This window comes from Akebia trifoliata, chromosome 10, assembly GCF_017979445.1.
Source record: "Akebia trifoliata isolate Shusen 1 chromosome 10, ASM1797944v1, whole genome shotgun sequence".
NCBI classification, from domain to species: domain Eukaryota; kingdom Viridiplantae; phylum Streptophyta; class Magnoliopsida; order Ranunculales; family Lardizabalaceae; genus Akebia; species Akebia trifoliata.
In genome coordinates this window covers 25,364,072-25,379,355 of record NC_141384.1, presented here as the reverse complement: position 1 = coordinate 25,379,355, position 15,284 = coordinate 25,364,072, and the positions used below count along the sequence as shown (strand labels likewise).

Genomic DNA, 15,284 nt, shown 5'->3' with positions numbered 1-15,284 from the left:
AGAAGAACTACAAGCGCACGCGCGCACACATGCACACACACACACGCCCACACACACATGCGCATGCATGGACAAAAGCACATGCATACACCCAAGCGCGTGCACACTCAAGCAGCATTCGAAATAAACACATTTGAAAATAAAATATCAGCAGTATGACACATAATTTCCTTTTAACAAGGATAAATAGAAATGCTCCAATCAAGTTTCTGAATGCAATGTTTTCAAAGACATGCGAGTCTTACGCCTCGAAGGACGTGGTCACCTCAGTGTGAGACCTTAGTCATACGCCTTTAGGTCGAAGCATATGCCTAACACATTAATTTTGTATATTTAAATTATATTATCCATAGCATGCGATATCTTTGAAGCATTTAAATATAAAAGTGATTGTACACTTGTAATATATGCACACAAAAAAAAGAATTGATTAGTTGATTCATAAATCATAAATAAAAGTTTATGGCACTTAGAAATTGTTAAGAGTTCTTGCATGTTGTGGGCTGTTTATGTAAATGGTGGGGCCCACACCTTATGTTATGTATGTGGGCACCGCATACTTTTAAGTGTTTTTAATGAGTCATGATGAATGCACGCGGTTTTGGATACGCGGCTGACGTGGCAAAGGCACAAAACCATAGATCTTTTTCCTCGGGATCCAAAGATTTGCAGTTATGTGCCCATGCCACGTCAGCCACGTATCAATTGTATACCCAAAACCACGTGCATTCATCATTATTCGTTTTTAATATACATAAGGAGGAGAGGCCAAACCCTAGCCTGCACCTTCTTTTCTGCCTTTTAAGTCTTTTTTTCTGCATTTTTGTGGTGAAAAAGTGTTGAGATTCATTGTGGTGTTACAAGATAAACCCTAAATGTGTATCTAAGGCTTGTGTTTGTGGTTGTGATTGGTTGTGGATGTGTTTTGGGGGCCGTTTGGTCTATTTTCAACAAGTTTTTAGCGTTTTCGCTTCAGATCTGTGGTGTTTAGATCAATTACTTGGCCGAAATTGGGTTTTTCGATTTAGCCGAAAAATCATTAAGTGGTTGTGCATCCTACTCGTGCCACTCCTTTTCTAGTTCTCTTTTAAAAGTTTTTTTGTCTCTATCGTTGTCTACTTGATCTCCTCCATGGCTGCCCCAATGGACAATCGTATCTCTACAAGTAATGATTCGCCTAAGCAGATTACTTCAACCAAGTTGAATGGAAATAACAATCATTCTTAGTCTCACGCTATAAAGGTATTCTTGTGCCAAGAAGAAAATGAAGTATCTAGTTGAAGATCCTCCTACTAAAGATTCGAAAAATTGTGAAGATTGGTGGAGTGAGAACTTGTTGGTTGTGGCTAAGTATGGAACCTTCGATGGCTTTTAATGTTCAACTTCTTGATACTATGAAGAAGATTTGAACCTCTCTAGCCGAGATGTACTATCAGGAGAGTAACGTTACTCATATCTTTGAATTTTTTGAGTGTATGTTCACTACCAAACAAGGAGATAAACCACTGAATGAGCATTATAGCCACTTGAAGGGTATGTGGGAAGAGCTTATGATATATCAACCTCTAAGCACAAACTTAGAAGTTCAACGTCTCCAATATGAAGAATTTCAAGTAGCATTGCTCTTCTCTAGCCTGAACTCCGAATATAGTGTCTTCAATGATCAGATTTTGGCGAGTGAAACCTTGCCTAATGTAGCAAATGCATACTCACGCCTTCAAAGCACTTCTCTCACTCATGCCACTACCTCATCTCCTATGGAGTCTTCAGCCTTAGTTTCTAGAGGTGGCACTCGTGGTGGCCGTGATACCACTCATGGTGGTTGTGGTGGCACAAGTGGTGGTAATTCTAGCCGTAGTACTGATTGTTCCAATTGGAAGTGTAATTTCTATGGTAAATCTAGGTACACTGAGGATTATTGTTGGGACAAATGGGGATGCCCTGATTATGCTCACTAAGTGTCTGCTGATATGTCTTCCACTTTTGTTGGTCAACCTTCTGCTTCTGAGCCCATTGTTTCTGGTTGTGAGTCTAGGAAAACATCACTGCAAGCTAAGTCAGGTCTACCATCTCTGTTGTTTGCTCCCACTGCAACTTTGGCTAACTTCGGTAATTTAGCTTGTGTAATTGCTCGATCTCCTTTCTCCTCTTGGGTAATTGATTCTGGAACTAGTGCTCACATGTCTGGTATCTCCTCCATCTTTTCTAATTTTTCACCTTCTAAATCTTATATTGTTCTTATTGATGGTTCGTCTCACCCTGTACTTGGGACTGGGGATCTTTCTCCCACCAACTCTATGAAACTAACCTCTGATTTATTTATTACTGAATTTCTTCTTAATCTGCTTTTTGTCAACAAACTAACAAAATCATTGCATTGCTTTGCAACATTTTCTCATTCTTCTTGTGTTTCAAGACCTTAGGACGAAGAAAGTGATTGGTTCGGGGCATGAATGTAATGGACTCTACTCTCCGGATCATAATGAGTCAAAGTCAATTTTAATGGCTACAATATCTCCTCTCTGATGCCATTATCGGTTGGGTCATCTATCACTAGAAAAGTTGCGTCAAATTGTTCCTTCTTTGAGTCTTATGTCTATGTTAGAATGTGAGGCTTGCCAATTAGGCATAGGACTAGCAATGATCCGAAATATACCGACATCCGAAGCGGTCCAATCTGATCCGAAAAAAAACATGAAATCGGATTTTCGGATCGAATTTAGATTGAAATCTTAGATCCGAAATAATTTCGGATTGGATTCGGATCTACCCCAATCTGATCCGAACATATGTCAATAAAAAAAAATTATTATTCTTAATTTCATATAAATAAATATAGATAAAACGTTTGTCTCTTTTATTTCCCTCTATATTTGCAGTAGGAAAGTAGATTTTTTAAAATTTTATATTTTAAATTTTTTGAACATTGATAATTTGAAACTAAGGCATGTGTTCGGATTGGACCCGATCGGATTTGGTTCACATATTCAATAATCCATTTGGATCGGAGTGGCATTGATCTGGTACCGAACCGATCCGTTGCTAGTCCTCATAGTTTAGATAGTCCTCAATTGAGTCTTTTTGATGTAGTCCATACAAAAATTTGTGGTCCTGCAAGAATAAAATGAATTTCAGGTTTCTCTTATTTGTTTTATTTTTGTGGATGACCATTCTCAGGATGACTTGGTTATTCTTAATGAAAGATGGCACTAAACTACCCAAGATTTTTTTAACCATTTATAATGAAGTTTTTGTTCAATTTGATCGTCATGTAAAAAAAATTCAGGCTGACAATGCTCGAGTATACCCAACATATTATGAATGATTTATGCAATGACCATGATATTATTTTCCCTTGTTATACCCGAATGTCATTCCTTTGCGCATATTCCTCGTGTTTTTGGGTGCATTTCCTTCATTCATATTCTTGGGACTAGTCTTGATTAATTGTCACCCCATTCTGTCAAGTGTGCTTTATTTTGTTTTTCACGAACTCAAAAGAGTTATGACCTAATAAGTTGTCGGTATTATACTAGTGTAGATGTTAGTTTTTTTTTTAGTCTACTATTTTTCTTCTTGGGTCGTCAATTTGATTATGATCTAGTGTCTTCACGTCAGGAGGAGTTGATTTTACCTATTGTTCCTCTTCCTATGTCGTCGGCTCCTCCTGTGAAGGTTTATGAACAGTCCAAATATCGTCCAGTTGTTTCATATGGCCCTGCAGCCCAATCACTTTATTCACCTGAGATCCTCTTGTTATTACTGCACCTCCTCCTACGCTACCCATTGCATTACGGAAAGGTACTTATTCTTGCACTAACCTTCCTATCTCCAATTTTGTTTCATTCTACCGCCTTTCACCTACATTTCAATCATTTGCCTATTCTTTGTCTATTGTGTCTATTCCTAATTCTTATCGACAGGCATTGACTTCTTCTGGATGGAAATTTGCTATGAATGAAGAAATACATGCTCTTCATCAGAATCAGGCCTGGGAGTTCACCTCTGTTCTCTCTGGGAAAACCTCGGTTGGTTGCCGCTGGGTATATAATGTCAAATATCAACCTCATCGCTTAGTTGATCGTACTAAGACTTTGCTTGTGGCTAAGGGGTATACCCAGACATATGGTGTGGATTATTATGAAACCTTCTCCCCAGTAGCTCGACTCAATTTTGTTAGAGTTCTTGATGTAGCGACAGCATGTGAATCAATAGATTCAATTGATAAATAAGTAATAGTTTGAAAGGAAATATAACATAAAGCTAAAAAGTAGTTAAAAGAAAAAAAGATAATTGAATTGATTATTATTAATTTTCGGATTTGGAACTACTTATATAAATAACTCGTTTATAAAAATTTAGAATCCTACTAAAATATTAAAAATTAGCATTCCTAACCTATCTATAATATAATACTAACTTTCTAATCCCATTAAAACTCAAATTGGACATTTCTAAGCACTTCTAATTATAGCCTAAATAATAAAAACGAATTTAAAATAAATTAGAAATTAATAAGGAATTGTACTCTTAACATAACTATGAAAAAGAAATCCTACTAGAACTAAAAATAGAAATAAAACCTAAAATATTAAAAATTAACATTCCTAACCTATCTATAACATAATACTAACTTTATAATCCCATTAAAACTCAAATTGAACACTTCTAAGCATTTTTAATTATAAACTAAATAATAAAAACGAATTTAAAATAAATTGGAAACTAACAAGGAATTGCACTCCGAACATAACTATGAAATAGAAATCCTACTAGAACTAAAACTAAAAATAGAAATAAAACCTAATAGAATTAGAAAACTACTTTGAGTTGTAGATGTCCTACATTAAGCCCCTTCTTTAAAAAAAACTTGTCCTCAAGTTTTTCTTAAAGGCTCTTTTTTTCTTATTATCCATTCATCTCTCGCTTTAATTCACTTTTAGTGATATCCGTTCTTTAGATTTTATTCAGAGGATTTAATTAACCATAGCATATCATCAGGTAAATCCATCACATAAGCATTATTGCTCATCTTCTTCAAGATAAGAAAGGGTTCAATTTTCTTCAACTTGGTCTTCTTGTAAATTCTGGCAGGAAAACGATATTTACTAAGACAAACCATAATAAGTTTCCTTTTTCATACCTCTTGAATCTTCTATCGACATCGATTTTGTACTTCTTAGTAGAAGCTTTAAGGTTCTTTTTCAGTTATTCCTTCAATGTCATGTGCTTTCAAACTCATCCCATAACGGGGCAGATTTGGGAGACTTGCATTAAGCATCAAATCGGTGTGGTGTTGTATATTCCGCATAGGAGCAATGAATCCGATATTTTCGAAAGAAGAATACGAGAAAATTCGTCAAGAAGGGGCTACACTTGATGAAAAACTTGAGTAGGAGGGCCTCAGTTGGAAGATTGCACTACCATCGGGAACACTTGGCTTTTTCCTTAAGTCCTCAATGTTTGTAGAAACAAAACATATTCCATTCTCCTTGGCTAGTTAGGTGACCTTGGACTTTGAATGGGAAGGGTGTAAGATCACTTTGACACCATTATACATGAAAGAATAGGTGTTAGCTTTGCCTCGGAAGGTGACATCATTATCATGAAACCAAGGCCTTCCCAAGAGGATATGATATGCTCTCATTGAGATGATATCACAAATAAATTCATTCTTATATTGTCCAATACTAAAAGACAGAGAACATTGAATTGTCACATTCTTCTTGCATTCAACATCCACCCAACCTAAAGAATAAGGTGTAGGGTGTTACGTAGTGGGTAGCTTAAGTGCATCGACCATGTGACTTGAAATTATATTTTCCAAAATTCCACTATCTATAAGTAATTGACACAACTTGCCATGCACCTTGCATGTGATTCGAAAAAAACTATATCGAGTTGAAGGATCAACATGTTGTATTGGCATTAAGTTGCAAATTATACAATTGAGATGTTCACCTTCTTCAAATTTCTCGAATTAGGCTTCCAATTCAGTTTTAGTGAGGAATTCTCTTTCACCAGTCATGAATGTGGATCATAACAAAAGTTATGATACTATTTGAAATAGCAGAAGTATGTGAATCAATAGATTCAATATGTTGTTTTCAATGGAACACTCTAAATCAATTTAAATCTATAGATTCAATTGATAAACATGCAATAGCTTGAAAGGAAATATAGCATAAAGCTAAAAAGTAATTAAAAGAGAAAAGATAATTGAATTGATTATTATTAATTTTTCAAATTTGAAACTCCTTTTATAAATAACTCCATCATAACAATTTAGGATCCTAATAAAATATTAAAAATTAATATTCCTAACCTATCTATAACATAATACTAAGCACTTCTAATTATAACCTAAATAATAAAAACAGATTTAAAATAAATTAGAAACTAATAAGGAATTGTACTCCTAACATAACTATGAAATAGAAATCCTACCAGAACTAGAAATAGAAACAAAACCTAATAGAATTACAAAACTACTTAGAATTGTCGATGTCTTACATCAATTCTCTTAGTGGAAGTAAGTTCTAGTTGGCCTTTATATCAATTAGATATAAAAAAATGTCTTTCTTCATGGAGATTTACAAAAAGAAGTGTAAATGGATCAGTCACCGGGGTACGTTGTTCACGAGTAAGAGCATTCTGATGATAAAAGGCCTTGTATGGGTTGAAACAGCCCCCATGTGCGTGGTTTGAAAAATTAAACTTTGTTGAGATTCAATATGGGTTTCAGCGCTCCACCTCTAATCACTCTGTATTCACTCGCCATTATGCTTCTGGTACTATCATTTTGATTATGTATGTGGATGATATCATTATTACAGGGAGTGACTCGATTGGCATTATGCAATTAAAGGCTCACTTGGGAACTCATTTTCACACTAAGGACTTGCGAATTCTTCGTTACTTTTCTTGGATTCAAAGTGGCTCACTCCAAGGAAGGACTTACTTTCTGCCAACTAAAGTATGTGTTAGATTTACTATCTGAAACGGGAACTTTGAGTTCTCATCCAGCTGACACACACATAGATTCTTCTATCAAGCTTGACACCGAACAAAGGACAGTTTTTTATGACACCGGAAGATACAGGCAGTTGGTTGGTAAGTTCATCTATCTCACGGTCACTCGCCTAGACATTACTTATACTGTGGGAGTTGTTAATCAATTTATGCATGCACCTCAACAACCTCATTAGGAAGCTATATGTCGTATTTTGCATTATCTAAAGGGCACCCCTGGAAAGAGTCTCTTGTATCGTCCCGCATCCTCACTATCTATTTTTAGCTTTTCTAATGCTGATAGACGATATTACATCTAGCTATTGTACATTTGTTGGAGGCAATCTTTTTACTTGGCGTAGCAAGAAACAGAATGTGGTGGCTCGTTCTAGTGCTGAGGCTAAATACCGTGCGATGGCGCACACTGCATCTGAGATGTTATGGGTTCGTTCTCTTCCTCGAGAAATGGGTGTTAAGGTTCCTTTACCAATGCAGATGTATTGTGATAATTAGGCAACCATTTTCATTTCAAGTAACTTATGTTTCATGAGTGTAGGAAGCATATTGAAGTGGATTGCCACTTTATTCGGGATCTACTCACACGCAAACAGATTGTCACACCTTATGTGAAATTTGATGATCAGCTTGCCAACAAACGCTTATCTTGGGCATCTTCTTCTTATTTATGTTCTAAGCTAGGCATCTTTGATACGTATACTCCAACTTAAGGGGGGGTGTTAGAGTTCTTGTACGTTGTGGGCTGTTTATATAATGGTGGGGCCCCCACCTTATGTATGTTGGCCAACACCTTACGTTACACATACTTTTAAGTGATTTTAATATATGAGGAGAGGCCAAACCCTAACCTCCAAGCTGGGTCTCTCTCTCTCTCTCTCTCTCTCTCTCTCTCTCTCTCTCTCTCTCTCTCTCTCTCTCTCTCTCTCTTCTTCTTCTTCTTCTTCTCCTCTTTTTCCTTCTCCATCTTCTCTACCCTTGACCTAGGGCTTCTCACTGAAATAATTTGTAGATTTTTTATACGTGTATAGGTGAAAGTGGGGTTTTGAATCCAAGTCTGTAGTATTACCATACATAGAAACACCCCACTGAGGTGGCACCTTTGCAGATAAAGCTATTAAGAAACAACATTTAGTTACACTTTACAAAATAGCAATTTATTGCAGAAATTGTAAGCTATTCAAACATAAAATGTTTCTTTCTTGCTGAAATATAAAATAGTTACATTTTTTAATACAACTGTAGGGGATTAAAACATAAAATTTGATTATTTAGAAACTGGAGATATGGAAATATGTGGTGGTTACTCTAATTTGCTTATTAACTTCTTAATATGTGTCATTATTTATTCAAAAATTCCATGCATGTTAGGCTCAGATCCTATGTCTCAAGGCTTACACCTTGACGTGTTGACCAACTGAGTGCCGCATCTCACGCCCCAGCATCTGAAATATTTATTGAATGAATGGACCCCAAAACACATGCAGGATAAGCACGTCTGTCAGAAGACAGCCAACAAACAGATCCAGTCTTAGCAGCAAGCCTACTAAGATATAAGAGTGGGCTAAGCAAGATCACAAGGCCTGTATAGTTGCAGAACCAAACTCCAATCCCAGAGTGGGAACACTATTGGAAGTAAGTCACCTAGGGTGCTAAACTAAGGATGCCCACTGTAATAGTTCCTTCATCCATCAAGGCCCACCTGAGACCTGACCATACTTTACTAAGGAGCAGGACATAAAGTGGGCTCATAATTCTCACTTTCTGATAGCCCAGTGACCAAAACTAAGGGCATAGTAAATACTAGTAGAGTTCATTTCAATTTGGCATTTTGTACTCTTCAAGGCATCCATACATCAGTAGTAGCAAAACGCTAAATCACCTAAACGTAATTGAACAAGAAAACATGAGTCGTACCTGCTCAAGCAAACCAGCAGAATCTGCTGGCACAGGCTCTACAATGTTAGAGTCTTCACTACTTGTCATTGAACGACCAGAGGAAGCCTGCTTAACCAAAAACACAGTTATATTTTAAAATCCTTCACGATACAACATACACACCTACTGACGTACATGTTAAGCATCACCAAAACAAGATTATAAATGACCTTTTTTTCTCTAGACTGTCTGGCCTTATCCTCCTTGCCAATGGTGAAACCCGAAAGAGCAGATGCATTAGCAGTAGGATTTCTGGCAATCTCGACCAACTGTTGTAAAGATTCAGGAGATCCAGGCCTCGTCGCAAGCTAAAACATAAACAACTTATCAATCAGAAAATGTAAACAATTTCAAATTTCAGAAAGAAAAAAAAAGGACTTAAACCTTTGCCAAGGCATCAACAAGATTGTGGAGTTCTGACACACTAACTCCAGATTCCTCAACCACCAATGATTGGAGAAGAGAAATTGCAAACTCCGTAGCAGCTTCTGCACATATCAACTCATTAATTAAATCAATGCTTCATGACCACCTTTCAAGTAAAAAACGTGAAATTCCATGTACATACTATTCCGTCCTGCATCAATAAGCTTTGCCATGTGCATATTGTACTCGGCAAGGTTTAGTAATTCAGAGCGAATGAGGCCAACAGTTATATCTTTGTTGAACTTCCTCTCCTCATCTGAGTAAATCACCTGGCAAAAAAAAAAAAAAAGAACGACCGCTCACTGAATGGATATATTGAAGAAATAGAAAAATAGCACAAATAAAGATGGAAACATCAAAATTCAACTTTAATTACATTGGGTGGACACTAAGATGCCCATTCAGATACCATGTTATACTAACCATATGAATGAAAGCATCAAATGTCACAATGACAAGGGTACAACACCAATAAACCTTGGGGCACTCCCAATAAAATGATATTAGAAAAATACCTTATAACAATGTGCTTATAAATATAATTTTCATATAAATAGAGTCAAGAACAGGGTTCATGCAAGACATGGTCTGAGAAACAGGGTTCATGCAGGCTTTAGCCATCCCAGTGTGTAATGAAGAAAACTAAAATGTGATCCCGTGTGTAATGAAGATATGAAATGAGAGTTAACGGGTAAATAATTGTTTTACATAATCTAAATGTGATCCAGTGTGTAATGAAGATGACTAAATCAGTTCTTTTCTCTTTTTTTAGGATAACTAAATTCAGTTCATGATATGAAATGAGAGTTAAAGGGTAAATAATTGTTTTACACAATTGATGTAATTTATAAAGTCCTCATGCATCACATTGCAATTGATCACAAGAGTACCATGGATCCAACAAGAGAAGCAAAGGAACTGTAAGAGTAGAGAGGTGGAGCTGTTGGGTGCTAAAGAATGGTGCAAGGGAGCTAGGAGCATGGAAAAAAAATCAACTAGAAAATAATGGATCAGAACTCACACAAAGCACTACTTTTATGTGTAGCAAGTTCTCAGACTTATTCTCTATAAATTATTCCTTTCTGGGCCATGTAAAATCTTTAAAAAAAATTACTTTTGGGTTTCTTCGGTAGCAACTTCTGTTAAGGATCCATTCATATCTATAAACCTTTATGCTATGAAACCTGTATGAGAAATCTTTCGAGCTGCGAAAATAGTAACTAGTAGAGTGTAATGTCTTAGAAAGCCTATGTTTAAATTTTTAAAAAGGAGTGGAGAGCTCATCTCAAGAGATGATAATACATATCTTAGGGCTGTTGTTTTTTGGGGTAAACTTTTCTCTGAATTTAAAGGTATATTTTTTGAAGAGTTTGTTTTTAGAAAGGAGTCCTTGTGTTCTAGCAAGACTGATCACCTTGACCACCGTTTCTTCGGTATTTAATAAAAAATTATACTTATCAATATATATACATGTTACCAGGAATATGTGTATATGTATCATGTCCGGCACACTACTATTTTGCCCTTCGTGTTTTGTGCTACATGGGTTGAGCTGATTTTTAGTGAGGATAATCTCTATGGTGAGGAGATCATCCTCACAAAAAATCAGCCCATTCTGGAACTTCTAACCCCATCAAAAGTGGTTTACAAAAAATTGACAGTCCACAAATCATCAACTTGTAAACATGGGGCTGTTTCGGAATGGGCTGGTTTTTGGCGGGGATGATCTCCTCACCATACAGATCATCCTCACCAAAAATCAGCCCGTTCCAAAACACGTGGGCAAATAGTAGGATGCCGAACATTTCCCATATATATATATATAGATATATATACATTACTACATGTTACAAGGAATAGTGAATCTAATATGAATATTGAGTGCAACAGAAAGGTTAAATTATTATAAAATAAAATAAAAACTGCATAGAAATTATAATCAATTTTTGTCTGTTAAATTATTATTAAAAAAAAAAACTGCATAGAAACTATAATCAATTTGTGTAGATCACAATAAAAGCCACACTCAGAAAATATACACTAACTGATTGTAGACCAGTAATCTCATCAAATGACAATATTAGAGCTATAAACAAAATTCTCCCGATTTGACCCTATTTGTAGGAAAGCCCCCAGAAATAAGTCAACAAGGACATACCCAACTTGTAAGTTCCTTGAAAACAAGCTTGCAAACATCACGAATTGCCACCAGAATTGCTAGATGAGCACTGACATGTGTACTGTTTGATGAATTCTCATATAAACTCTTAAAAACCTGTCCAAACATTCAATTGCAAATTCATAGTGAACTCATATCATATAAAAATGTAAAGCCCACAAGGAAGAAAGCATACTTTTTGCGCCACAACCAAGGCAGCCTCATCTCGGCTTATACATCTGAGTATGATTTCAGGAACCTCAGCAATAACTCCCTGAACACAAATATATGTCTCAGTCTTCATCAGATAATAGATCTGGGGGGCCTTCCAAGTCAATCTTTGGGTCAGGACCAACACAACTGATAAAGAAGAAAAAGGAAGGTAGAAGAAACAATACCTGAATTTCAGCATCTCTGGCATCATTAGCTACCAGAGCTTCCAGCTGAAACACAAAGAAAGCCAACTTAGAAATCAAACTAAAAGTGCAAAAAAGGGAACACAAAAGAACGTATAGAGAAAGAAAACATTTGAAAACAACTCAAACACCAATTGCAGGAAACTAGGTCTGAAAATGAAGTATAAGTGAAGCGAACTCCAGTATACGATCAAAACAAGCTCAAGACAAGGATCTACCTCACTTTCCAAATTAATAGAACGTCAAGAACAACACAAGCTGCCCATTTATAAAGAAACTTTCTGGCATAACATGCAATATTTACCAAGTAATAAATGAATTTGATCGTTTCCTACCTTTTGTGCCACAACCTGGTATTTTTCCAAAGCATCCCCTGTGCTCAATAAAGGTTCTGATATGTTACTAACGAGACGCTCTGTTGTAGCTGATGTTTGTGTGGTAATTCCCAATTCCTTCACAAATTCAAAGGTGCAAGTCAGTCAGTGCCAAACAATTTGAGTCATCAACATCTGAAACCACCCCCCCCCCCACCCACCCACAACTTTCCTTACTTTTAAAGCACCAGAAGGTCCTGCTGAATTCATCTCAGGGACTGCAACTGTTGTTGAGGAAATTGAAGAGACAACAGCATTGATTTCAGAACCATGCTGCATAACAGCATCAGATGCCCCATTATGAACGGGGGAGGCACTGTAACATTGGATAATGAATTATTAATTAAAATTTTTATTTTATATAGAAAAAGAAAAAGAAATAAAACAAGACACACCTAAGAGGCTGTGCTGAACTGGGGTCCATCTCCTCGGAAATTAAATCCAGGGACTGTGCAACTGCACTGAATCCTGGGCCCCCTTGCGCAGATGAATAGATGCCCAGGTTGAGCTGTCCTGAGGTTGATCCATAAGTACGAGACAAACCAGAACTAACAGAACCATTAGATGAAGCGGGTTGACCAGCAGGCATAGTATTTGAACTCTGGCTTGACTGATTATGCCATGGAAACCTAACAAAATCCTGAAGCAGAGAAAAACAAATGAGGTAAAAAGGTGCTAAGCAAATGCCATAAAACTCAGAAATAAAGATTATATGATATCTCACATGGGGGACAACACAAGTACTACCTCATAAACTCGCTGTTGGGGAAGGGACAAGCGACCAGGCTTTGGACGGAGCAACTCTGGTACGACAACCATTGGACCTTGTGTATAAGTACTTGCATCGAAATATGAGGAACCTACACCTTCTCTATGCTTCCTTCTTGAAGCAAGTTGTCCAGCAATTTCTCCATCAATAGTTTGTAGTGCCTGTCACAGAAAACAGAAACACAACAGAAGACCCTCATAAAGCAAAATTAGACTTGAAACAATAATATAAGCCAAAGCATATGACCTTTCTTTCAAACCATCAAAAGTAATTCAAATTTCAGTCAGTAATTCAAATAATAATCTTAAGATGCAATTTTATGAACATAATAGTTATGAATCTCAACCATACAATTATAATATTGCGATAAATCATTTATCAGAATATATATATATATGTAAAATCAGAAACATCAGAGACACATTGCATATTTATGTTTTAATTAGTTTGTGTACCTTTGAACAAGATTTGCTACTACTACAAGTCTATAACAAACTAGTGGATTTTCAACTCGGTTAAAAACATTTTTTTTAAATAAAGGATCCATATTCTTGTATATTTTGGAAATGGGACAAAGAGGAACAACTTTTAACTAAAAGCATGAGTCAGTTCTAAGATCTTAAAATAATTATCCAATTCAGGCATTTTACATAACCTCATTCGATATAATTTCTTCAAAACCTCATTCGATAGAAATTGAATTCTAAGAGAATAAGGGGCAAACTCAGATTTAAAATGAGATAAACAAGATAGAAATAAAATGAGAGAAACAAAAAAATAAATAAATAAATAAATCTTGAGGAAAAAACTCTCCAAGAGACATAGAAAAGGAGAACAACACCCCAACAAAAAAAATGCAATTATCACCCAATCAACTTCTCAAGCAGAGGAAGGTAGTTCAATCATCACTTGAAAAAATAAATAATGAGATAAACATTCCAACTACAAACTTATTGTTCATAATAGTCGAATTTTTGAAGCACAACTGAAAATGGGCACTATTTAAATCGAAAAATTTCAATTATAGCTCACCATATCAAACCTAATTTTTCTCATATGTAACCATACCCAACCCTCTTGTTTGGCTTAAAATCAATTAGTTTCCTCAAGAACCTCCAAAACATCAATTCCACATAAATTTCTATTGTTGCCAACAGGAAGCTTGTTTATAAAGAGATCCTATGTTGCATGCTTACATGACTAAGTATCAAAGTCTGACACATGCAAAGTGCCAGATTTGGAAAACCCCAAAAAATAGGATCTGAGAACTCAGCACTATATTTTAGAGCAAAATATTGATGTTGTAAGCTAATAAGAGGATAATAATGGATTATTTGATGGGATATCCTATATTTGTCCTATACCTACTGGCAAGAGTATACTTGCATTCAATATTATACTTGCTACAAAGAAAATCTTAAATGGAGATCATGGACCTCACAATTTATGATGAATGCTAATAAATACTTTGCATTAAGGAAAGAAAAAAATTGGAAGCGTCACACGAGAGTTAGTGGAGTATTGGAATCCGATAAATGTCTGACACAATTAATTGACCCTTTCAGAAGAGTCCATGCAAAATAGATGAGATCAATGACTGGGAGGTGACGGAAGGTTTTGAACCCAATTTTCTCAAATTAAAATATAACCAACTTAGCCAGCATTGCAATTCTCACTAAAGAATAATATATATCAATTTCACTTGAGTTTTTGGTGGAAAAACTTGTTATATGATTCCCTATCAAAACTGAAATTTTGCTTACCACCAATTCAATGCATGACCGAATCTCTCAATAACCAAAATTTGTGTACCTTTTTTCTGAGAAAATAAGCTCTAAAGTAGTGTCACCAATTATTTTAGTACTTTTCCATAAACAAAAAATGACTTTTGCAAGAGGTTTGGCGTAATCCTTCAAAAATACATTAATTTATCAGGTTGTTTTAACATAACCATTTTTTTATAAGAAATCATACTTTTAAGCAAAAAAACATTATACTAAAATACATGCGAAAACATGTCAGATTTTTAGGCTTCTCAAAGGCACCGTATCAAACACCTTATACATGTGTCAAGCATCAAAACAAGTGTTTGTGTTCTTGCTAAATATGTAACAATTAACTCTAATGGGCTAACAATCTACTTACAACCTTATATTTTTATAATTAGAAATAAATGA

The 15,284-nt window shown here is 35.7% G+C and overlaps 1 protein-coding gene across 7 annotated transcripts in view; it reads right to left on the bottom strand.

The window, feature by feature from the left end:
- LOC147393424 (uncharacterized) overlaps positions 1-15,284 on the bottom strand; it is a 38,804-nt gene that overhangs the window by 5,507 nt on the left and 18,013 nt on the right. For all 7 annotated transcript variants that reach the window (XM_086455462.1, XM_086455464.1, XM_086455468.1 and 4 more), the window contains exons 29-39: positions 13,086-13,268; positions 12,734-12,978; positions 12,516-12,654; positions 12,300-12,416; positions 11,947-11,991; positions 11,745-11,822; positions 11,549-11,665; positions 9,533-9,659; positions 9,349-9,452; positions 9,135-9,272; positions 8,944-9,030 (exon numbers count right to left, since the gene is read on the bottom strand). In XM_086455462.1, the coding sequence (XP_086311588.1) occupies positions 8,944-9,030; positions 9,135-9,272; positions 9,349-9,452; positions 9,533-9,659; positions 11,549-11,665; positions 11,745-11,822; positions 11,947-11,991; positions 12,300-12,416; positions 12,516-12,654; positions 12,734-12,978; positions 13,086-13,268 (1,380 nt within the window). The remainder of the gene's footprint in view (positions 1-8,943; positions 9,031-9,134; positions 9,273-9,348; positions 9,453-9,532; positions 9,660-11,548; positions 11,666-11,744; positions 11,823-11,946; positions 11,992-12,299; positions 12,417-12,515; positions 12,655-12,733; positions 12,979-13,085; positions 13,269-15,284) is intronic.